This window comes from Microcebus murinus, chromosome X (assembly GCF_040939455.1).
Source record: "Microcebus murinus isolate Inina chromosome X, M.murinus_Inina_mat1.0, whole genome shotgun sequence".
NCBI classification, from domain to species: Eukaryota; Metazoa; Chordata; class Mammalia; order Primates; family Cheirogaleidae; genus Microcebus; species Microcebus murinus.
The window spans coordinates 5,455,569-5,480,865 of record NC_134136.1 but is presented as its reverse complement, the minus strand read 5'-3'; the positions used below and the strand labels follow the sequence as shown (position 1 = coordinate 5,480,865).

Genomic DNA, 25,297 nt, shown 5'->3' with positions numbered 1-25,297 from the left:
CGGCGCCCTGTCCTGCCTCTGCTGATGTCTCTGCAGCCTGTGCTCTGCCCTCCTGGCATTGTCGTTTCATTCCCAGGCAAACACCAGGCACGTGAGCACAGGGCAAGCAGTTAGGCCACTGGCTGGGACAATCGGGGAATGGGGCTGTCACATGAATAAGAGCCAGACTCTGAGCTCCAGCTCCGGACAGCAGGAAAGATGTGCTTAGAAGGAGCGATGCCAGCAGCCTGCGCCATGAGGCAAAGGAGTCGCGCATGGACAACGAAGCTGGGGCGCAGAGCACTGAAGGCGGCGCCATGGGGAAGGCTTCCTGAAGACTTAAAGGACAAGGAGTATTCCCAAGGGCGAAGAGAGGTGAAGACAGTATTTCCAGGCAGAAGGGAGGACGGTAGCGGAGGTGGGGAGGCTGGAAACAGCAACGCCTATCAGAGGAATATAAGCGGCCCCAACCGGCTAGTTAAGGGTTCAGGTAGGGAAAGGGTTGAAAACAAGACTGAAAGGTGGATGGTGATCAGGTGATGGTATTAGAGACCAGCCAGAAGGCGGACTTGGTCATTCAGGGGAGGGTGACGCAGGCGACTACTAGGGAGATGGCAGTGGGCTTGCAGAAAAGCAGCAAGGCTGGGCGACTCACCAACGGTCGTGAACACACGGCCACCTGGAGGTGGACTGTGGCGAGCATTTTCCAGGGCGAGGGTTTGTGGCTGAAGTAAGCGGAGGAAACTCAGGCTGCCCGGAAGGGCAGGTGGCAGGGCTACTGGGCCACGGCAGAGGGTGAAGGGCTGAGTGGGTACACTGCACTGTCGGTCCCCCCGCCCCCGCCCCATCCTGCGGTCTCGCAGGCCAGCTGGGCCCTTGAGGAAACTGCAGATACGGCTGGAGGTGGGAATGGGAAGTAGGAATCCCAGGAGTTAGCTGGGGAAGCTCGTCCCACCCCATAAACACACCCAAGCCCACCTGGCTTTGTGGTCTGGAGTTTGTGGCCACTCTAAGTTTCTGCAAAATTAAGGAAGGAAGAAAGGAAAATGACAGAACACATGTAGCCTATAAAAAGCATCAGCGATGCTAGACTGGTGAAGATGCCCGTGGCAGGCTGAAACACAAGCCCCCAAGATGTCCACACTGTCATCCTGAGTCTGTGACTATGTTACCTCAGCTGACTTTAAGAAGAGTCGCCTGGATTAAACAGGTGAGCCCAGTGTAATCACAAGAGTCCTTTAAAAGTGGAAAAGGCAGGCAGAGGAGGAGAGAGTCAGGGAGGGCGATGCTGCTGGCTGTGGAGGCGGAGAGAGGCCACGAACTAAGGGATGTAGGCAGCGTCTACCACAGGCGTCCTCCAACTACGGCCTGCAGGCCACATGCGGGTGTTTTTGCCCATTTGTTTTTTTTACTTCAAAATATAAGATATGTGCAGTGTGCATAGGAATTTGTTCACAGTTTTTTTTAAACTATAGTCCGGCCCTCCAATGGTCTGAGGGACAGTGAACTGGCCCCTGTTTAAAAAGTTTGAGGACCCCTGGTCTAGAAGCTAGAAAAGACAAACGGATTCTCTCCGAGAGCGTCCAGAAAGAAATAGCCCTGTTGACACACCTTGATTTTAGCCCAGTGAGACCCGTGCTGAACTTCTGACTTCCAGAACTGTGAGATAATCCATCTGTGTTGTTTGTGATGACTTGCTGAAGCAGCCCTAGGGAAAGAATACAGTGTGGGTTCCAGTCCACGTGCTGGGTATCTCCCAAAAGGGAAAGTACTCATGGGAAGCCTCAGAAATCAGAAACAGAGTGGAGGTGCTCCTTGAGACACGTCCCAGGGGCTTCAGACGTCCGCATCTTGGGCAAAAGAACTGACGGTTTGTTCTTCTCTAAGCACTAGGAGTCAACGAACAGACTTTGCTAACAAGTGAGATGCAGAAAACACTTTTATTTCATTTTATGAACAACTACATGGCTCAGATGGCTTCATTCAATGTCATTAGCGACTAAATTCATGAAATACACTTGTCTTGTCTGTCTAGGTGGGTGGAGCAGGTTACATCTGACAGTAGCCCTGGTTTGGAAGCACTGCTTTTAAAACTTGTTCTCTTTCCAGCATAATCTTCATTCCTCCAACCTGCCACTCTAACTCATTTTTCTTTTGCATTTTGTTTTACAAAGTCAAACTATGGCGTCAAAATAAAACTCAAGGTAGATCCGAAGGGCTTCAGAGTACTGTCAAGGGCACAAGGTGGTTAGCAATAGAGCCTTTGGCTAAGAATAATCAGCATTAGTGACATGAATCAAAAAATGTACTTACATTCTAATATTGCTAACTTCACAGAAACAGGTTTTTCTAAAACTTCTTATCTAAGCTAAAGGATTCTGCTCATACAAATACATCCTCTGACAGCCTTAAGGAGCTTTGTTTTGTTTCTTGGCAGCAAAATCCTTGCTGAGCTTTCTAATGACATCCCCGTGGGTAATCCCCGCATTGCTATGCAGAACTAATCTATAATTCTGCTGCACATACTTGGCAAATGGGCGCACATGCGGTGTAATGGGGGTCCCATCCTTCCGAGTTAAGGGCAGCATGACCAGAGACCCCTTGCATTCGGCACAGATGGAGCGCTTGGTGTTCAATGATCTGGTGTAGCGGCCGATCCTAGCGAGGAAAGGAATACCACACAACAAAGGAATCAGTCACTGTACCTCGGCATCAGCTCTGAGATGTCGGCCTGGGGCCCAAAGCAAGAATTTTCTCTGGGTTCTCAGAGAATGGGGTACCAAGCAGCAGTAGGGGCCGGGCCAATTCAAATTAGGAAGGAGAATGGAGAAAGAGCACGGAAAGGAGAGTCAGATCGCAATCGGCTTTACTGATTAAAAGTCACTGAAGAGCCACTTGGAGGCCGTAATAAAACATAACTGGGAAAAGTCTGGGAAGAAAGGTCTTTCTTACCTGGATTTGCACCGAGTACATTCATACTGAATCTTGTAGTTAATGGTGTAGTTATGGCAACGGGTGACCAAGGGCAGCTCCGGGTGCACCAAGTTGGATTTCTTGGCATAATACTTCCATGTGTCACCATGAGAATCACGGACGCCATCGAGCAGCCAGGAGGCAGCATGGCATAGCTCATGGATCAAAGTATCGCGGAGTCGGTCTTGAAAGAGGAATGAAAAGAAAGCGAGCACTAAAGCCGAGCCTTTTCTGGCCTGCCACCCAGCTACCCTAGACTCTCAGCACACCGCACAGCCATCGTCAGAAGCACACGCAGGCGGCCAGGAGTGTTGCCTTCCCAGAATTCTGAAAGTGAAATTTCCACCCACTTCAGCCCAAGTTTGTTCATGGCACGGAGCCTTTGGTGAACGGGTCTTTTTGGAGCAGCTCCAATGTGTTCATCTTTTAGTGGGGCGCTGCTAGAAAAACATGTAGACAAGACCTGGTTTCTGCCTTTCAGGAATGGAGGTGGGCAGGGCAGGGCGGGGAGCGGTCACTGTGGCTGTGGGATTTGGTCAGAAGCTCCACGGAGGAACTGCGATCGGAGCTGAGCCCTTACCAATTGACTGGATCTACAAGGTTACAAAGGCCATTCTGGGTGTGGGGAAACACGTGAGCACGTAGTACTTTTTTTTTTTTAGAGACTAGGTCTCACTATGTTCCCCAGGCTAGCGTGCACTGGCTATTCACAGGTGTGATCATAGTGCACTGCAGCCTTAAACCCCCGGGGCTCAAGCAGTCCTCCCGCCTCAACCACCCAAGTAGCTGGGAGTCAGGCACATGCCACTGTACCCAGCCTGTGGACTACTGGTGAAGTAGTGAGACTGGCCACGTGGAGTGGGGGCCTCAAAAGCCAGGCTCTAGGCCTTGAAAAGCCCTAGGTTTCTGAATATAATAGAAGTTGGAAGAGGCTGGGGTGTGGCTCACACCTGCAATCCTAGCACTTTAGGAGGCTGAGAAGGGAGGATTGCTTGAGATCAGGACTTTGAGACCAGCCTCTACTAAAAATAGAAATTATTTAGCCAGATGTGGTTGGCGCACGCCTGTAGTCCCAGCTACTAGGGAGGCTGAGGCAGGAGGATCGCCTGAGCCCAGGAGTTGGAGGTTGCTGTGAGCTATGATCGTGCCACTGCACTCTAGCCTGGGTGACAGAGTGAGACCCTGTCTGAAACAAACAAAAAAAATGTTGGGAAGAAAAACGCCCTAGATTTCTCAGCAGTAAAGCAATGCAGTGTGTGCAGGAGACTAACTGAGCGGGGATGACAGCCCATTCCTGGGCAGACTCACGGATGGAGAAGGAAGATTTGGTGACTGGCAGATATATGGGACCTTGAACTTCAGCTGGTGAGAGAGTGGAGATGCTGCTGGCATGGGGACATGCAGAGAGAAAGGTGGGCCTAGCAGAAAGACTGAGTTGGATTTACAGGAATGGTGAAACATCCAATAATGTCCTCTAAGCCAGGGGTCACCAACCGTTTTGGCACTAGGGACTGGTTTCATGGAAGACACTTTTTCCACGTTGGGGGGAGGGTCATGGGAAGGAGACAGAGCTCAGGCGGTGATACGTGGCCCATTTCCTAACAGGCCACAGACTGGTACCGGGCTGCAGCCCAGGGGGCGGGGACATAGCTCTAAGCAACGCACAGTAGGCCTGTCCACCAAGGAATGACAGTTCAAGTTGTGATACTGGCCGCCGGCTAGGAGTAATTTAACAGGCAGAGCGTGACGAGAAAGCCGCCACGCCCGTGCGATCACCTGCAGAGTCGCAGACTTTCAGAGCAATCTGGATCTTGGCGAAGCGCTCCCTCTTCGGGTGCTGTTTCTCGCCGGTGGTGCATAAGCCAGCAGTTCTCAGCATCTTTTTATTCCAGGCAATGTCTATCTTCTCCGGCAGCTGAGAATGGAAAGCAAACGGAAAAGAGTCGGAAAGCAGTTCTAGCAGATCAGAAAACATTCACTCCAGAGTTTTCCTTCCTCTGATAAAAAGGAAAAGGAATTTTCTCCCCCAATTTTCTCTCTCCCTCTCTCTCTCTCAAAATTGGCTCAGAGCAAGTTTGAGAAGAAATCTGTCCAAAGGGCACACAAATCTAAACATTCTGGGGAGAAGAAAAGCCAAGTTGAAGTCCAGGTAAAGACAACTAACAGGCAATCGAGATACAAGGAGGGCCGGGTGCAGTGGCTCAAACCTGTCATCCTAGCACTCTGGGAGGCCGAGGCGGGAGGATCACTCAAAGTCAGGAGTTCAAAACCAGCCTGAGCAAGAGCGAGACCTTGTCTCTACTAAAAATAGAAAAAATTAGCCGGGCATGGTGGTGCATGCCTGTAGTCCCAGCTACTCGGGAGGCTGAGGCAGGAGGATCGCTTGAGCCCAGGAGTTTGAGGTTGCTGTGAGCTAGGCTGACGCCACGGCACTCTAGCCCGGGCAACAGAGTGAGACTGTCTCAAAAAAAAAAAAAAAACAGACACAAGGGAGACTGTTCAGACCACGTGAAGGCAGGATTTGGACTCCCCTGCATGAGACAATAGTCTGGGACACCCAAGGACAGAAACACAAGCTTGCTGAGGTGGGCAAGATGGCAGCCTGTGCATGGGAGTGGCGAGGCTGAATTGAAAATATGACTCAGGTCACTTCAGATTCTGACATGACACCACTGTCATCAGGAAGGGCACCAAAGCCTGGGAAACCTTTAGGAAGATACGAGAACTTCCCTCCAGAAAGTCTTGTCACCAGGGACAATAATCTAAAAATCCCAGTGGCCGACAGGTCTTCCCACCTCCAGATTCCATCTCAAACTCCTGGCCTCCCAAAGCTCTAGGATGACAGGCGTGAGCCAGCCACCATACCTACCCATCCAGTCCATATCCACAGGCCACTGTCAGATTAATTTCCTTCAGCAGCCACTTCATGTCATGCCCCTCCTGGTGCAGAGGCGCCTACTCGTGTAAATCTAATCTCCTCCGACCTGATTCCCAAGGCCCTCCGTTACCTGGTCCTATGCTATCAAAATATAATAAGCTTACTATGTCCTAGGCCCTGTTCTAGGCACTTTATGCATATTAACTTACGTAGACTTAATGATAATTCTATCAGATAGTAAGGACTGTTACTGCCCCCATTTTACAGATGAGGAAACTGAGGCAAACTGAGGTTAAGTAACTTGCCCAAGGTAACACAGCTCTTTCCCATTATCCTTCCACATAAATCTTCTCTTCCTGATAGGCCCCAACACACACCTTCTCCCTCAACACGGTTTTCACCCCTTACCATCCTTCAAAGAACCAGAGAGTCTCACTTCCTCCAGGCGATCTGATTTCCTGACTGTTCGGGCTCTCAGCCATTTCTCCCTCTGCTGATCTCCTGTGGTAACAACCATCTGTCCCATACATTAGAACCTGTACACATTCTTCCATGTATACACGTCTCACCTCCCCACCTAAACCGCCTCTCGGCAAAGGCAGGGAGTATACACAGTTAGCACTTGTCACGGCACCCAGGATTGATGGCGCATAGGTGCTCCTCAATGCTTATTTAGTGATCCTACCTTTTGATCAAAGACGGAGCTATTAAATAGGCTGTAGATCTTCTGAACCAGTTCATCCTTATTTTGCTTGAATTTCCTTCCGGAATATTGCTTTAAGTATTCAAGGCCAAGCAAGAAACATCCAGGTATGTTGCACGTAGGGTGCCTGCAAAGGTAAAGTCAACTGAGTTTTGTATGGCTTAAGAAATAGGAGAAATCTGCATCTACTTAGAAAGGAAGGAAAAAAAATAAAAAAATTAGGCCGGGCATGGTGGCTCACGCCTGTAATCGTAGCATTCTGGGAGGCCAAGACAGGAGGATTACTCAAGGTCAGTAGTTAAAAACCAGCCTAAGCAAGAGCGAGATCCTGTCTCTACTATAAATAGAAAGAAATTAATTGGCCAACTAATATATATATAAAAAATTAGCCGGGCATGGTGGCGCATGCCTGTAGTCCCAGCTACTCGGGAGGCTGAGGCAGAAGGATCGCTTAAGCCCAGGAGTTTGAGGTTGCTGTGAGCCAGGCTGACACCACGGCACTCACTCTAGCCTGGGCAACAAAGCGAGACTCTGTCTTAAAAAAAAAAAAAAAAAGGAAAATCAAAAAATTAAAAATTAAAGAAAAAAAGAAATAGGAGAAATAAATGTATAAAAGGTCATGTCAAGGGAGTTTCAGAACTTGCTGCTCCCCCTTCCACCCACCTTAGATATGGGGGCATTTCTGAAGCCTCCGTTTGTAGCCCCTTCTCTTTGCACATTCTGCAAGGCATGAAGTGCCTGGTTTCAACCTCCACACGACTGATCCCCACACCTGGATCCGAATTTACCTGATGCAAACTTCCGCTGTACCTCCAGCGGAACACGTTCAATTAGCAAACTTGTTATAACTGGCTGAAAACCTTGGAGGCATTTTTAAATTCCTGTTCTCCCTTACCCCATGTTCGAAGGGCACAGAGACTGCTACCTCCTGCATGGGATCCTGCCCAGCCAGCCGCTCCTGGCCAGCCCCGCAGTCCCCACTCCAGTTCAAATCCCTGTCCTCCGCTTCATGCCTCTACATGACACCATTCCTCTGGGTCCTTTTCCTCCAGGACCTTTCTCTTTCATTCCAACCACACACACACCCCCCCCTCCAGATTCATTTTCCTAATCGATGGCCCCCTCTGGCTTTGTATTGACTGCTTGGGCTGGCACTCAGGGACCCGGTCAATTTGGTCTCAATCTCTATTTCCAGCCACCAGTTCTACTCTGGCTGAAGCAGGCAACTCACATGTTCCCTGGACACAGAGAATAACCACTTGTGTCGCACTTCATCATCTGCAAAGAACGAGCTCTTGTATTGTCATATTTAATCCTCACAATAACCCTTCAAAGAAGCTATTACTATTTTTACAATCTCCACTTTGCTCAGAGGATAAGTGACCTGTCACAGAGACACAGAGACAATGAATCTTCTGACCCGAATCTCGTGGTCTTTCTATTAAACCACAATTGCTGCCCCCATTGTTCAAGGCTTAATTCAAACAGCACAAAGAATAGCGCTGAGCACGCAAAGGACTCGGACTGTAATTTAAGTATTATTTAAAAGTGAAGCATTTCTATCTTAGCTGGGACAACCCACAAGTACAGAGAGAAGAGCCCACAAGCTAGAAAGATAAAACAGGAGCAAATACACCAAGTTTCTGACTTAACAGAACTCCAGAGACTGAGATTTTGCCAGAACATTCATTAACCCTTAAGGCACAAAACACACCCTCTGTGAGGAGGTTGGGGTGGCGAGAGGGGAAAGTACCAGACAGGACAAAGGCAGCCTACACAAGGGTCTTCATCCCAAAGCCTGAAGCCACAACTCAAACATTACTGCCTCCAATGACTTTGGTTTGAAAGCAGATTTGCATGAGGAAAGAGGGCAGGTGCAAACCGGAACCATCTGCAGGCTTCAGCAGGGCCCGGGACCCCTGCGTGTTTGTGCACGAAGGAAGCTGGCCTTGTGGCTTAGCGCACCTTCACCTGGAGGCCTGCCCCTTTCCTGCAGGCTGAGCACTTCCACATCAGAGGAACCAACGAGACCCCAAACTGGGGACATCTGACACCATGGCCAGCAAGCGGCCTACACAGGAACAATGCTGAGCACAACAGGAAGCCTCCAGACTGACACAGGAAGTGTCAAGGCGACAGCTACAAGTCCAAATAGGCTAGTCTCCTTTGGATGATGCAGACTGACAAGGACACCAAGGGGCAGCTTCTCCTATCTTTTGTCACATTCTCTAGCAAAGCAACCCGGGAGCTACCCAAGACACATGTCCCTATAGGCAAAGCAGCTTCAATATGTATCTAGGAATCCAGAGAAGAAACCTCCCTGAAAGGGGACTCCATCTAAGAGGACATGGTGAGCTCCTGGCAGCGGCGAAACACGTGGAAACAGACTTTCTGCTCAGGTTCAAGTCGCTCTGTTGCCCCAGTGCCTGACACATCATTCTTGTTCCTCTTCCTTAAGATGCCTTTATTGTTTCAAAATCCAGGTTAAAAAACAACATACAGTCCTTCAAGTGCATCCCTTCTCTTGTTAAAACAATTCTGATGTGAGTATATATTATTCCCGACTGCAAGTGAAAACAAAGAAAATAATGCTTGTTGTATCATATTTTTAAAGGAAAAAGTGAGAAGTTCCTGGAACCTAAATGAGAAAATGTGTTCATTTTTTCCTTTAAGTATAAACATGTATTTGGCCTAAATGATCAGTTGTTTTGAGCATCAACTATATATAGCTTAAGAAAAATAAAGGAACAAGCAGTGCATTTCATTCTAACATTTAAGCTTTAAGAATTCACATACTATACGTGGTAAGACTCACTAGGTCCACCCAGAGCACTAGAAAAGCCTAGAAGACAACCTCGATCCCCCTCCCTCCATTTCTGACGATCAGAGCAACTTGTTGCTTCTGCCTTTTCACCATTTCCACTGCCTTTGCCTCAGTTTAGTGAACACTAGTGGCCATGAGGCTGTGTCCAGCCTGGAAAAAAGTGTCTTGTTTGGCTATACATTCTTTGATCTGAGTTTAAGGACAAAGGCACAGGCCAGGCACGGTGGCTCACGCCTGTAATCCTAGCACTCTGGGAGGCCGAGGCGGGTGGATCCCTCAAGGTCAGGAGTTCGAAACCAGCCTGAGCAAGAGCGAGACTCCATCTCTAAAAAAATAGAAAGAAAATTAATTAGCCAACTAAAATATATAGAAAAAAGTAGCCGGGCATGGTGGCGCATGCCTGTAGTCCCAGCTACTCAGGAGGCTGAGGCAGGAAGATCGCTTGAGCCCAGGAGTCTGAGGTTGCTGTGAGCTAGGCTGACGCCACAGCACTCCAGCCCGGGCAACAGAGTGAGACTCTGTCTCCAAAAAAAAAAAAAAAAAAAAGACAAAGGCAACCTCAGAGAACAGACATGCTGGGGGGGCAGAAAGCGTTCCCTACCCCCCAAAACCAGCCAGACTCCTTCATCCCCTTGCATTCTCCCCAGCACATGCCCAAGGGACTGCTCCACATGTGACAATTGTGCAATCAACTACGGTTCCACTGAATATGAGCGGTACATACCCATCCTCCAGTTTTTCAACTTTTGCTGCGCTGGGTTTCTTCTTGGAAGCCCCACTTTTTTGTCCTTTAACAGCTGAAAGGATAATAGTTCATTTATACCCTGAAGGTTGGTTCCATCAAGCGAGTGACAGAAAGGCAATCCCAGGAGCATCCCCCACCGCCAAGCCCAGAGCAACATGTCTAAACGAGTGACTGAAGCCCGCACACGGCTGTGTGTCACGCCGAACCGTCTCCACTGGGGATCACAGAGCTGCCAGCAGCGTGAGCCACGCAGGATTCTGTCACAGCCGCCAAGGACTACGGAGGTACAGGAGTGTGCCATTAGAGGCCAGGCAGTACGAGCAGAGGAAGCACATGCAGCCGAAGCACGGCACAGCTCACACGCTCGCTCCGAGGACTACCTCACAGCCGGAGCAGCACCTTCTCCCTGGGTGCACGCCAAATCCTACCTTCCTCTAGGACCCATCCTGCAAGGTGCAATAGCCAGAGACTTATGTATCACTAGTGCCATTCATTTATTTCAAAAAGTTATTAAATCTCTATTACATGCCAAGCACCAGGCTAGACCCTGAGGGAGATTAAAAGATGAGGAAGGCCGGGCTTGGTGGCTCACACCTGTGATCCTAGCACTCTGGAAGGCCGAGGCAGGAGGATCACTCAAGGTCAGGAGTTTGAAAGCAGCCTGAGCAAGAGCGAGACCCCGTCTCTACTAAAAATAGAAAGAAATTAATTGGCCAAGTAATATATAGAGAAAAAATGAGCCGGGCATGGTGGTGCATGCCTGTAGTCCCAGCTACTCGGGAGACTGAGGCAGGAGGACTGCTTGAGCCCAGGAGTTTGAGGTTGCTGTGAGTTAGGCTGATGCCACAGCACTCACTCTAGCCTGGGCAACAAAGCAAGACTCTGTCTCAAAAAAAAATAGAAAAAGTTAGCCAGGCATGGTGGCACATACCTGTCGTCCCAGTTACTCGGGAGGCTGAGGCAGGAGGATCGCCTGAGCCCAGGAGTTTGAGGTTGCTATGAGCTAGGCTCCACGGCACTCTCATCTGGGCAACAGAGTGAGACTCTGTCTCAAAAAAAAAAAAAAGGGAATATATTATAACTGTGATTAGTGCTTTAGTAGAGACAGGCTCTACAACTTAGGGAACCCAGAGAAGGAGGAGCCACTCTGACTTATGGCTTCATAAGGAAGTGACAATTGGACTGGGTCCTAAGAAAAATGGGATATCCTCAGGACAAAGGGGACACAGGCAGGAAACACTCCAGGCCTGTGGAACAGAGAACACTAAGATACAGGAGCATGAGAAACACATGGGCATTCCTCCCCCATTCCCAGAACAATCCTTTCGCTTGGATGGCTGCCTCCAGTGGCCACTAGGAAATTGCTGAAACAGCACAGGGTTGGCAGCTGGGACAGGCAGACCCAACGAGACAAACTTGGCATGACTGGCTTACCGGCTGGCACACAAATATTTTTGGTTTTTTGCTTCTTTTTCCTTGGTTGTTCCACCACGGATTCAGGCTCTTCATCAGTTGGCATCTTTCCATCTGAAATCTCTAGGTTAGCCCCAGGATCACTTGGTGGCTGGCCGAGACTTCCACCAAGATCCTGCTCAGCAACATCATCAGAGGCATTGTGCTGGGAGACAGCAGACTCGTCCAGCTTTTCCTCATCGCAGGCAGTTTGGCCCTGATCACAGGAATCCCCTTCTTTTAGCACAGGATCCTTCAAATCATTGCTTTCATCATCTTCTTCAAGTACTAGAGGCTCCATGATGATCGGCTCATCATCAATATCAAATAACTCCTCCAGAATCTCTTCTGAAATGCCAGACACACAGTCATATATATACACTCCCTCCACCCCCACCTTATAATACACTGCATTTCAGCAGATTATTGGCCTCAAATCAAATGAGCTGGGAACTATAACATTTTGTACCACACTTAAGAATTAGTTATTGTGGATTGTTTTCCCTCTATTTCTGTTTTATTTTACTGACAGCAGTGACAGATAAAATAGCAATCAAAGTCCAGGGGCAATTTCCACATAACTCTCTAAGTAGCACGATGTAGTTGCACAGGGGTTCCCAAATACAGGTCTGCAGACTTGTAGATTTCCACTAGTCCACAGCAAAATAAGAGAAATAAAAATAATAAAGTGGTGTTTTGGGCCTCATCAAGTTAAATTCCTGTAATTTAAAGAACTGTCCGGGCCGGGCGCGGTGGCTCACACCTGTAACCCTAGTACTTTGGGAGGCCGAGACGGGCGGATCACTCAAGGTCAGGAGTCTGAGACCAGCCTAAGAGCGAGACCTTGTCGCTACTAAAAATAGAAAGAAATTAATTGGCCAACTAAAAATATATAGAAAAAATTAGCCGGGCATGGTGGCACATGCCTATAGTCCCAGCTACTTGGGAGGCTGAGGCAGGAGGATCACTTGAGCCCAAGAGTTTGAGTTGCTGTGAGCTAGGATGACGCCACGGCACTCTAGCTCGGACAACAGAGTGAGACTCTGTCTCAAAACAAAACAAAACAAAAAAACTCATCAGTTCTTTCATTCCATAGAATTTCCTAAATTCATTACAATAATGGGGCCAGGTGTGGTGGCTCACACCTGTAATCCTAGCTCTCTGGGAGGCCGAGGCAGGCGGCGGATCATTTGAGCTCAGGAGTTTGAGACCGGCCTGAGCAAGAGCGAGACCCCATCTCTACTATAAATAGAAAGAAATTAATTGGCCAACTAATATATATAGAAAAAATTAGCCGAGTATGGTGGCGCGTGCCTGTAGTCCCAGCTACTCGGGAGGCTGAGGCAGGAGGATCGCTTGAGCCCAGGAGTTGGAGGTTGCTGTGAGCTAGGCTGACAGCACGGCACTCACTCTAGCCTGGGCAACAGAGTGAGACTCTGTCTCAAAAATAAATAAATAAATAAAAATCATTACAATAATAAAAGAAATGCCACGTGAAAAACAGCAAAGAAACATACAGAACGAGCCCTGGGAGAGCACCGTACACTGCTGGGACAGCCACCCACAGGTGGAGCCCACAGACCAGCAAGGTAAGAGCAGCCTTAGCTAAAAGTTCACCCTCAAAAGAACACGGCTCTTCTGATTCAAGGTGTCAGAACCTGGCGGCCTCTGGTGGTGAACCAGTTTCTGTTCCTGTCACTCCTGCCCTGCCCTCAAGCTGCCTCCTTGGGGTTCCCTTCAGTATTGGAGCAGCTTATCACGTCAGAGCCCGTTCAGCACCCGGACCTCTGACCTCTGTCCCGCTTAGGCACAGGGACCCAGAGCTAGACAGAGGGAGGGGGAAGGAAAATTGAGGGGACAGGTGGTGAAACAACAGGAGACTAGGGCTCCAAGCCACCTTTCCTTTCCCTGCTGATATCCCAGGTTAGCAGGGAACTGTGGCCCACGACATCTCTTGGGTAGTCATCTAAGAAGTAGCCAGAGAAAGTATATTGTCATTTTTTTTTTTTTTGAGACAGTGTCTCGCTTTGTTGCCCAGGCTAGAGTGAATGCCATGGCGTCAGCCTAGCTCACAGCAACCTCAAACTCCTGGGCTCAAGCGATCCTCCTGCCTCAGCCTCCCGAGTAGCTGGGACTACAGGCATGCGCCACCATGCCCGGCTCATTTTTTCTATATATATTAGTTGGCCAATTAATTTCTTTCTATTTCTAGTAGAGACGGGGTCTCGCCCTTGCTCAGGCTGGTTTTGAACTCCTGACCTTGAGCAATCCGCCCACCTCGGCCGCCCAGAGTGCTAGGATTACAGGCGTGAGCCACCGTGCCCGGCCTTATCGTCATTTTTTATATAAGTACTGTGTCTCTACTTTTAAAAAATCGGCCGGGTGCAGTGGCTCACGCCTATGATCCTAGCACTTTGGGAGGCCAAGGTGGGAGTATTGCTCAAGGTCAGGAGTTCGAAACTAGCCTGAGCAAGAGCGAGGCCCCGTCTCTACTAGAAATAGAAAGAAATTAGCCAATCAACTAAAATTAGCCAGACGTGGTGGCGCATTCCTGTAGTCCCAGCTACTCGGGAGGCTGAGGCAGAAGGATCACTTGAGCCCAGGAGTTTGAGGTTGCTGTGAGCTAGGTTGATGCCACAGCATTCTAGCCCGGGCAACAGAGTGAGACTGTGTCTTAAAAAAAAAAAAAATCAGAAAGAAATTAGCTGGACAACTAAAATTATATATAGAAAAAAACATTAACCAGGCATGGTGGCGCATGCCTGTAGTCCCAGCTACTCGGGAGACTGAGGCAGGAAGATTGCTTGAGCCCAGGAGTTTGAGGTTGCTGTGAGCTAGGCTGATGCCACGGCACTGTAGCCCGGGCAATGGAGTGAAACTCTGTCTCAAAAAAAAAAAAATTAAATTTAAGAGCCTCCCATTTTCAGTTGAGTTCAGCTTAGCAAACATTAATTAGGTACCCAAGTATCATGCCCTACACCTGGTACTGACTAAACAAAGATCAATGAAATACCATCCCTAATGCTTAAGAAGCTTCTACTCAGACTTTTGGGGGGAGGGGGGGAAATGGGCATTTATTGAAACCTTAAAATCTGTACCCCCATAATATGCCGAAATAAAAAAAAAAAAAAGAAGCTTCTAGTGGTCCTGTGTCTCGTGCCCACTGAGCAGGTAGGTTTTGAACTGCAAGTAAACCTCTGAGCCTCACAAAAAAGCCTCTTTGAATGCAAAGAGGCAAGGATCTGCTGTGGAAAACAGGCTCTAAGAAACACGGGACTCTCTAGAAAATATAAAGGAAGTGGCAAACAGCAGATGTCAACAGCTTGATGGAGAAAGCAAGCATCTCCCCTGACATGTCACTGCCAGCTGGCCCACAGCCATCACCCACCCAAGTGTCCATCAAGTTGGAAGGATGAGTCCATGCCTCCTACTCCTTTCCTCCTCCTTGTCATCCCCACACAGAGAGAAGGAGGGGAAGAGAGGGAGGAGGAGGAGCAGAGCAGCCTCCATACTTCTCAGCCTCAGTTCTCCACTGTGTCCCCTGGTATAGTTCTAGGTGCGCAAGAACTCTACTGAGGAGGCCACCCGAGGTCTAAGGCAGAAAGAACAGTGGCTTCTGTGTTAGGAAACTGACCAAGAGGCACAGGGAACCCGGCCATATCCACAACCAGGACATAGGAGGAAAGAAATGGTGGCATTTGCTACTACCGTGTTTCTCCGAAAATAAGACCTCCCCATAAAATCAGCCCTAGCAGGATTTCTAAGCATTTGCGCAATAGAAGCCCTACCCCGAAAATAAGCCCTAGTGGCGGGCGTGGCTACGCAGCGCATCTGCACGACCCATGCATGTCATCGCGGAGCGGGAAAGAAGACGAGCAGCTCCTCTCATCTGCCCCATCGTGACAGCTACTGTCCCAGAGGTGACCGGAAAGGTGTGGGCAGACCCACCAACAAGGCCGGCTCCCCCTGTCGGGTCCCGGCCACCCTGTGCATGCTGCAAGCTGAGGCTTTGAGGGGAAAATCACACATCCCCTGCAAATAAGCCCTAGGGGGTCTTCTTGAGGAAAAAGAAATATAAGACCCTGTCTTATTTTCGGGGAAATACGGTAAGTGATTCCAAACAGAAAGTTTGCTGACTCTGATCCCCAAACTGCTGTGTGTGATGAGGTTTCAGAGCTCAGCTGCTTCCCCTAAGGGAGTGGTATACTTGCCATCACTACCTGTTTCCAATAGCCTGGCTTTCTTTTCCTTAGAGAAGTATTCATCATCAAATTCCCAGTCAATCATCTCGAAGCTGAGTGATGAGAGGGGGGGAAGAACAAAAGAGAAATAGGAATGCGACAGTCTCCCTGTCATCGCATTTTCAATGAACATGATCACTTGTCAATTTTTTTTTCCCCACAGTAATTCTGTTCCCCTTCTTTGGAGCTACTCAATCTTGCCATTATTCCTAATTTTCCATCTTTTCCATCTTTCTACTGCATCTTTCCCTCCATCTCACAAACTTCTTAAAAGAAGGAGTCTGTCACATGTTGAGATTGAAATGGGCTATCAGAGTGTTCACATTCAAATATTTTTGGTGCGGGGTGGGGCAGGCGGGAACTGATCAGGGAAATGTCTAGCTAGAAAATGTCATCACTCTAAAAAAATTTTTTTAAAAAAAGAATCAACCCTCCACTGCTAAATTTGACTGACATACTGGGCTAAACAGCTTGATTTTTATATGACAAGCTATTTGAATTGGGGATCAATATGATCAAAGCAGGGCCTCAGGAATTCATGTGGAACGGGCGTACAACAGACTGGATCAGAGGAGGACTAGATCAGCGTCAGGAGCCCACTTAAAGAGGAGGAAAATGGCCGGGCGCGGTGGCTCACGCCTGTAATCCTAGCTCTCTGGGAGGCCGAGGCGGGCGGATTGCTAAAGATCAGGAGTACAAAACCAGCCTGAGCAAGAGCAAGACCCCGTCTCTACTATAAATAGAAAGAAATTAATTGGCCAACTGATATATATATGTAAAAAATTAGCCGGGCATGGTGGCGCATGCCTGTAGTCCCAGCTACTTGGGAGGCTGAGGCAGGAGGATCGCTTGAGCCCAGGAATTTGAGGTTGCTGTGAGCTAGGCTGATGCCACGGCACTCACTCTAGCCTGGACAACCAAGTGAGACTCTGTCTCAAAAAAAAAAAAAAAAAAGAGGAGGAAAAACTGGTAAGAGCTTAGATTTGTGGAGACTGGCAGTAAGGCATGGTTTACATTTTGAAGAAGAAACTGACCAATCAGATAATGGGCCAGGGATAAGGAATCTAATATTTTGAACCTGGTTGGAAGGTCAAACACCCATTATGATCTTGCTGAGAACCAGTGTTCACAGAGGAAATGTGATGTTTACTCTTAAATCTTCTTAATCAGAGCATCAGGCTATTTCCCTTTAAAGAAAGTCAAGTTTCGGGCCGGGCGCTGTGGCTCACGCCTGTAATCCTAGCTCTTGGGAGGCTGAGGCGGGCGGATTGCTCAAGGTCAGGAGTTCAAAACCAGCCTGAGCAAGAGCGAGACCCCGTCTCTACTATAAATAGAAAGAAATTAATTGGCCAACTGATATATATATAAAAAAAATTAGCCGGGCATGGTGGCGCATGCCTGTAGTCCCAGCTACCTGGGAGGCTGAGGCAGAAGGATCACTCGAGCCCAGGAGTTTGATGTTGCTGTGAGCTAGGCTGACGCCACGGCACTCACTCTAGCCTGGGCAACAAAGTGAGACTCTGTCTCAAAAAAAAAAAAAAAAAAAAAAAAGAAAGTCAAGTTTCGATAATTCTCCTACTCACCTGCTGCTCCATCTCTTCGGGGCTTCTGTTGTGGTCACAACTAAACACAGAGACAGAAAGAGGGCCTTAGGAAGCATCTGAAGCATGATAACATTTGGTTAGCCATGTCTGTCACTCCCTAAAACCATAGTTCAAAGATTAGAGCTGGTTAAAATTTACATAACCCATGAAAGATAAAGAGGAGATCAAAGTAAGGAGACCCAGAGCCAAAAAAAGGTACATGAAGTAAGTTGGAAAAGAAGCCCAGAAAAACTCCTCTGCTCCTAACAGCAGTAAAATAAATTTCCTTTCCCCAACCTAGAGAGAGTCCTAGATGAGATGAGCCTAGGACCAGCTTATGCTAAACGTCCCAAATCACATTTCAGCCATCTCTACAAAGACACTTCAAAATGTAAATTACTGCTGCGTGGACTCTACTTACCAGACTCACTGTCTTCATGGGACTCATTGTCTTCATCGCTGGAATCAAGAGTGAGAATGAAACTGCAAAAATAAAAGATACTTTTTAAAAAAAATTCTTATCGGTCCTGGCCTATAAAAGATACTTTTTAAAAGGAAGGCTACCAGTATCATAAGCAACCAAACATCACAAATCTCAAGTAAGTGAAGAGAACAACCAATCAGAGTTTCTGAAATACAAAAAGGTTTGCAGGGCTTTAAGCCTTTATGAAGTTAGGATCACAATAGTGGGGGTAAAAAAAAAAAAAATAGAAGCAACAAGCTGCTAAGTAGTCTTTACTGCTGAATCAAAGATAGGGGGAGAATGATAGCCGAGTAACATTAGCTGTCAGTAAGAAGCCTGTTTTCTGCCAAGTGATTTATTTAAGATATGAAAGTGAGTGAGTCCAGAGAAAGGGGCCATGGGAAAAAGGGCTTGAGGATGAAGAGATCGCATTTAAAAATCAAAAGGTTTAAAATAAAATTTTGCTGTAAGTTTGACCAGATTAAAAAAAAAAGGGTAAAGGAGCAAGGAGGTCCCCTTTTAGGGCGTTACCGCTCGGACAGCACCTACTGCTGAGCTTCCTATCTAGGTAAATGGCCAAGGACTCAAGTCCACTTGGGGAGCCAACAAAGGATGTTTTCAAAGCTGCAACTGCCCCGTGCAGTGAGCCATGATGTTGGGGCCTCTTCCTTCTCTGCCTCATGACATGCCACTGGGCCCGGCATGTGCTCTCCACTGCTCGTGCAAGGCCACTTTGCCTGTGGCTGTCGCTTACCAGACGGCTGTGCATACTACCCGAGGTGAAGCCAAGCGCATTCCTGTTCAGGACCCTTCAGCTCCCTGGACAGCCAGCCCACTGGATATCTCACTGACAGCCACTCATTACACCGGGCCAAACTCCAGCCCAGAGGAGCCACGGAGCCACGCTGCAGTAAGTGTCGCTTCACTGTTGGAGCCTGGCTACATCGAGGTAATCTTGTCATTAGTTATTGTGACACGTAGCCACAGAGGATATCAAAATGCTAGAGGAGATAGACATAATAGCTCTAAGGAAGTCCAGGTTTCACATATCAAAAGTTAGACTTAGGCCAGGCGCGGTGGCTCACGCCTGTAATCCTAGCACTCTGGGAGGCCGAGGCGGGAGGATTGCTCCAGGTCAGGAGTTTGAAACCAGCCTGAGCAAGAGCAAGACCCCCGTCTCTACTAAAAATAGAAAAATTAGCCCGGCATGGTGGGACTGCACATGCCTGCAGTCCCAGCTACTTGGGAGGCTGAGGCAAGAGGACTGCTTGAGCCCAGGAGTTTAAGATCGCAGTGAGCAGGCCAGGCGCAATGGCTCACACCTGTAATCCTAGCACTTTGGGAGCCTAAGGCGGGTGGATTGCTCAAGGTCAGGAGTTCGAAACCAGCCTGAGCAAGAGTGAGACCCCGTCTCTACCCAAAATAGAAAAAATTAACCGGGCATGGTAGTACATGCCTGTAGTCCCAGCTACTCAGGAGGCTGAGGCAGAAAGAGCACTTGAGCCCAGGAGTCTGAGGTTCCTATGAGCGAGGCTGACGCCACAGCACTTTAGCACAGGCAACAGAGTGAGACTTTGTCTCCAAAAAAAAAAAAAAAAAATCACAGTGAGCTAGGCTGACGCCATTGCACTCTAGCCCAGAAGACAGAGCAAGACTCTGTCTCAGATTTAAAAAAAAAAAAAAAAAAAGTTATTGCCTTGGGAGGCAAAGAAAGAAGGGGAAAAAAGAAAGTTAGACTTCACTTCTTTAGGACTTTTCATTTGGCCTAGAGGCTGATACTAGGCTCATTGTGTACTTTTTCAGTCTTTCAAGACACATGCTAGCTCACTCTCTTGATTAGATTTCCTATTCATTTAGCAACCACTGTACACTGGACTTATTCAGTAGTAAGCTTCAAGTTTATTTTTTTAGTAAGGAAAGAAAACTCTTGCTGGGTGTAAGTTTTCCTAGGTATGGGTCAAGACATGACCTTGGTTATCAGTAAATAGCACTATATACAAACTAAAAAGTGATTCACACTTCATCCATCCTTTTACATTGGTGTTAGACACACACAAATATTTGTGATACACATACAAATATTTTTTGAGAGGTCAGGCAAAAGGAAGAAAGGATGGGAAACATGATACAGAAAGTTACGTGACAGAGAGCCCCCACCCCAATCCCTAAAGGCAAAATATCCAATTCCAGGTTGGATAGTAACCAACAGAAGTGGTCTAAGGAAAGCACTAAGGAAGAAATCTGTGGTCAAAAAGAAGGCAGACTGCATTGCTTCTTATTGGAAAAAGAAATTAAATAGAAAAAAAAAAAGAAGGCAGATGTTTTTCTTCCAAAAATTGGGCTAGAAAAAATAAAAAAAGAAAAGAAATTTTAAAAAATTAAGAAATTAAAAAAAAAAAAAGAAGGCAGATTTTGTTTGGTATCTTTTTCAAGTAAAATTTACCACCAGGAGTATAAGTCCCTAGATTGTGTTTCATGGCTCATGTTACTGTACTGTCATTGGAAAATATATGCAGACTGGGTGAAGTAGCCCATGCCTGTAGTCCCAGCTACTCCAGAGGTTGAGCCAGGAAGATCGCTTGAGCCCAGGAGTTTGAGGCCTCAGTGGGCCATGATTGTGCTGTGAATAGCCACTGCGAGCTCCTGTCTCAAGCTCCTGGCCTCAAGCGATCCTCCTGCCTTGGCCTCCCAAAGTGCTGGGATGATAGGCATGAGCCACCACGCCTGACCCAGATCCTGTCTCTAAAAAAAATAAAGAAAAGAAAGAAACTATATGCATCAAAGTAAGAGCCTAGGAGCTTAACTAGAACTCTAACATGAAAGGAGTTAGAAATCACATTAGAAGGCTTTGAAGATACATCAAACAAAAACCCTCAAAAACTTTATGAAAAATCCTAAGTACTTCTCCCCTTTAAAACTGGGGCCAGAGACTGGGCATGGTGGTTCACGCCTATATTCCTAGCACTTTGGGAGGCCAAAGGGGGAGGATCACTTGAGGTCAGGGGTTCAAAACCAGCCTGGGCAACATAGTGAGAACCCATCTCTGAAAAAAGTTTAAAAAAAAAAATTAGCCAGGCATATGCCTGTAGTCCTAGCTATGTGGAAGGATTGTTGGAGCCCAAGAGTTTGAGGTTGCAGTGAGCTGTTATCTCAATACTGCACTCTAGCCCAAGCAATAGAGTGAGACCCTGTTTCAAAGAAAAAACATGTATGTGTGTGTGTGTGTGTGTGTGTGTGTGTGTAAAAAACTGGAGCCGGCCAGGTGGGGTGGCTCATGCCTGTAATCCTAGCACTCTGGGAGGCCGAGGTGGGTGGATCATTTGAGCTCAGGAGTTCGACATCAGCCTGAGCAAGAGCGAGACCCCATCTTTACCCAAAATAGAAAAAATTAGCCGGGCATGGTGGTGCATGCCTGTAGTCCCAGCTACTCGGGAGGCTGAGGCAGGAGGATTGCTTGAGCCCAGGAGTTTGAGGTTGCTGTGAGCTAGGCTGACGCCACGGCACTCTAGCCCTGCAACAGAGTGAGACTCTGTCTCAAAAAAAAAAAAAAAAACAAAAAAAAAAAACTGGAGTCATAAATCATAAAGAATGCGCATGCTTTTATATGACTATAGAAAAAGTTCTAAAAGAATCAATACTAAATTATTCATACATCAGAAAAATGGGAGGATGTATCCATGTGAAGGTTAACTTTGACTTTTTACTTTATATGCTTTTGTATTGTTTATTTTTGCCACAGACCCATATTCCCTTGGCAATTTTTACAACTCAATAAATGTTATAATTACATATGAGGAGGATATCTGTAGTTCATTCATTCACTTATTCAACATTTATTGAGCATCTACTATATGCTTGGTACTGGGGCTATAAAAGGAATAAGACTTCCAAGGATCTAACAGCTTAGTGACAAAGACAGAAAAGTAAATAGAAGGTTTTCACCAAGCCTCATTCAGAAACTGAATTTTTAACAAGCACCCCCAGGCAATTCTGACCCAGGGAACTGGAGGACCACACTTTCAAGAACACTAGTTGAGTGCAAGCGAATTCTTTTCCTTGAAATCAGGAATTGAAAATAGCAACACGATGCTAATTAAGTAAACTTGGCATTGTTAGGAAATTTGAAACAATAGCCAGCCTACTAAGTGACCCATTTGCTTTTCCGATCCAATTATTTAAACTCAGTGTAACACGGTAATTTTTAAAGTAAGGTATTTCTGTATGTCATCAAGGCGACCTTGTGATAGTACTAACAAAACGAAGACACTTGGGTTAAAAAAGACTAGTCAGTGTGTACCAGAGAGTATTAAATAGGCTTTGACTGATTGATGAAAACCAGTAGTCCACTTCTTGAATTATATTTCAGTAGCACTTCTGCCTTCAAAGTGCCAAACCACCCTTCCCCAACCCCCTCACTCAATTAATGACCTTGCCTCATAAGACACTGGGAAAATTGACTGGGCATGGTGGTTGTAATTCTAGCACTCTGGGACACTGACGCAGGCGGATTGCTCAAGGCCAGGAGTTCAAAACCAGCCTAAGCAAGAGCAAGACCTCGTCTCTACTATAAATAGAAAGAAATTAATTGGCCAAGTAATATATATAGAAAAAATTAGCCGGGCATGGTGGCGCATGCCTGTAGTCCCAGCTACTAGGGAGGCTGAGGCAGGAGGATCGCTTGAGCCCAGGAGTCTGAGGTTGCTGTGAGCTAGGCTGACGCCACAGCACTCTAGCCAGGGTAACAGAGTGAGACTCTTGTCTCAAAAAGAAAAGAAAAGAAAAGACAAGACACTGGGAAAATATAAGCAATCATCTGCGAACTCCCTCATCCTCCCACCAACTATCTGCAACTATACCCAGCTCCCTGCCTTCTCTATCACTAACAGCAAACAGTGCCCTTACCGCTATCAAAGGCCAATCCCTCCCTCATACTTTGGATCTTATCCCTTTCAGCTTTCTCAAGGATTTTATTCTTATAATTCCAGCACTCTGTACTGCATCATTGAACCCTCTCTCCTGGATCATTTCTTCTACTATCACTAGACTCCATGTCCCCAATTTGTTTTTTGGGTTTTTTTTTTTTTTTTTTTTTGAGACAGAGTCTCACTCTGTTGCCCAGGCTAGAGTGAATGCCGTGGCGTCAGCCTAGCTCACAGCAACCTCAAACTCCTGGGCTCAAGCGATCCTCCTGCCTCAGCCTGGCAAGTAGCTGGGACTACAGGCATGTGCCACCATGCCCGGCCCATTTTTTCTCTATATATTAGTTGGCCAATTAATTTCTTTCTATTTATAGTAGAGACGGGGTCTCACTCTTGCTCAGGCTGGTTTCGAACTCCTGACCTTGAGCAATCCTCCCGCCTCGGCCTCCCAGAGTGCTAGGATTACAGGCGTGAGCCACCGCGCCCGGCCTCATGTCCCCAATTTGATGTTAATAGTCTTGAGCTCTCCATTGAACTCCATGTACTTGACATCTTGGATATTCACTAAGTATTTAAAATATCACATGGCCAACACAGGATTCTTGATTTCCTCCCTCAACCCTGTTCCTCTTCCGGTCTCACCCATCTCAGTCAATGGCAGCACCATCCACCCAGTAACGCAAGCCCATAACTGAAGAGTCATCCTAGGTTCCTCTCTTTCCCTCACCTCCCACAACCGACTCTTCTGCAAGCCCTGTTGCCTCTACCTCTGTAACGTATTTCTTCTAATCTAAGACATTATTATATGTACCTCTAAGAAAGAAAAAGGCTGAATGCAGTGGCTCTTGTCTGTAATCCCAGCACTTTGGGAGGCTGAGGCAAGAGGATCACATGAGGCCAGGAGTTCAAGACCAGCCTGGGCAACATAGTGAGACTTTAAAAAAAAACAAAAAACAAAGTTGCTCGAGGTCAGGAGTTCAAAACCAGCCTGAGCAAGAGCGAGACCCCGTCTCTACTATAAATAGAAAGAAATTAATTGGCCAACTAATATATATATATAAAAAAAATTAGCCGGGCATGGTGGCACATGCCTGTAGTCCCAGCTACTCGGGAGGCTGAGGCAGAAGGATTGCTTGAGCCCAGGAGTTTGAGGTTGCTGTGAGCTAGGCTGACGCCACGGCACTCACTATAACCTAGGCAACAAGTGAGACTCTGTCTCAAAAAAAAACAAAACAAAAAAAAAAACAAAGGAACGAGAGAGAGAGAGAGAGAGAGAGAGAGAGAGAGAGAGAGAGAGAAACACTCCCCAAACCACAATCCGCCTTCAAATGATGCATGCCAATTTCAGAAATGTGAAAATATGAAAAGATGTCTCAGAACTGATGAAATTACAATATACTGCATATTCATCCAAATCTCCCCAATTCTACTGTTACCACTCTACTCTAAGGCACCATCACGTGTCACCTAGACTTCTGTAATATCAAGTTCCAGGACCTTGACTGTAAAAGACACATTTTTTCACACCGCTATTGTGAAAAGTAAACAAGATAAGGTCTACCCCCCTCTACTCCTATGGCAGTCTGAACTTCTGCCCCATCACAGCATTTATCACATTTCTATCCCCCACCCCAGGCAGTAAGTTATACAGGGACTTGGAAGTGTATGTTTCACATTGTTCAGTACAAAGCCAGGATTCAATAAATATTTGTTGAATGAATGAATGTATGAATGAATCTCAGAGAGTGATTCCAAGGACCCCTTTTATTATTTTCTACCCTCCCCCATATAACTTCATGTTGTGAAAGGATTTTACCTACTAGATCTAAGTAACAGTTTTCTCCATGTAAAACTATAATGACATATATGCTCATCTATGTGAAGGTCTGAGGTATAGAGTTAGCCAAGTTAAAAAAAAAAAAAAGAAAAAACATTAACAATCTTATCTGCATTAATGAAAATACAATGCCCAGATATCAGGGGAAGCGGTGGTGCCAACCTGCAGCTAGGGTGAGTGTGGAGACTGGCAGGTTGTTGTCCAGCCTCAAAGGCAATCTCCAACCAGAAGCCCAGGATCTGGTCTTTGCACTTATAGATTCAGAAACTCAAGTTTATCAATTCTTCATCAAATGCTAAAGGCATGACTCCTGTTAACCAAATTCACAAGGGACTAATAAAAAGGAACATCTATTTACCTCCCAGGACAACTCATGCCAACCATCTGCCCTGGGCGCTCTCTATTTGGGAGCAAGTGACTGAGGGTCATGGGGAGAGCTATGATTTGATCTTTTGCATTTTTTTATCACACATATATTACTTTAATTTTTTAATTAAATGCTCCAAAAGCATCTTTGTGCATTTAATCACTTTCATAAACTGGATTTTCCTAGAATCGGTTTCTAAAAATTAAAGTAATCAAAAGTGTGCCTGATTTTATACCTCTTGGTACATTTGATTAATCATTTCCAAAGGGTTCTGTCAATTCATGTTAGCAGCAATACTACAATAGGGGTGAATATTTTAAATTTGCTAATTTA

The 25,297-nt window shown here is 46.8% G+C and overlaps 1 protein-coding gene across 1 annotated transcript; it reads right to left on the bottom strand.

Annotated features, from left to right (window-relative positions):
* Positions 1–1,900: 1,900 nt before the first annotated feature.
* On the bottom strand, positions 1,901–21,365 carry GCNA (germ cell nuclear acidic peptidase). The gene is made up of 8 exons (XM_075999299.1): positions 17,379–21,365; positions 15,775–15,848; positions 11,537–11,902; positions 10,082–10,154; positions 6,516–6,660; positions 4,729–4,867; positions 2,932–3,136; positions 1,901–2,637 (listed from the first exon to the last, which is right to left on the bottom strand). Exons 1-8 carry the CDS (start codon positions 17,462–17,464, stop codon positions 2,388–2,390), a joined length of 1,338 nt encoding a protein of 445 aa, XP_075855414.1. The 5' UTR covers positions 17,465–21,365; the 3' UTR covers positions 1,901–2,387.
* Between the last annotated feature and the right edge of the window lie 3,932 nt (positions 21,366–25,297).

Bases quoted from the DNA above. Each gene is read 5' to 3' on its own strand.
- GCNA (XM_075999299.1), bottom strand. From the start codon at position 17,464: ATGCTTCAGATGCTTCCTAAGGCCCTCTTTCTGTCTCTGTGTTTAGTT. The intron at 4,868-6,515 runs GTAGGATCACTA...TTCCATTCTCAG, and splicing joins GCTCCGTCTTTGATCAAAAG to CTGCCGGAGAAGATAGACAT. The intron at 3,137-4,728 runs GTGATCGCACGG...TCCTCTTTCAAG, and splicing joins GAAAGTCTGCGACTCTGCAG to ACCGACTCCGCGATACTTTG.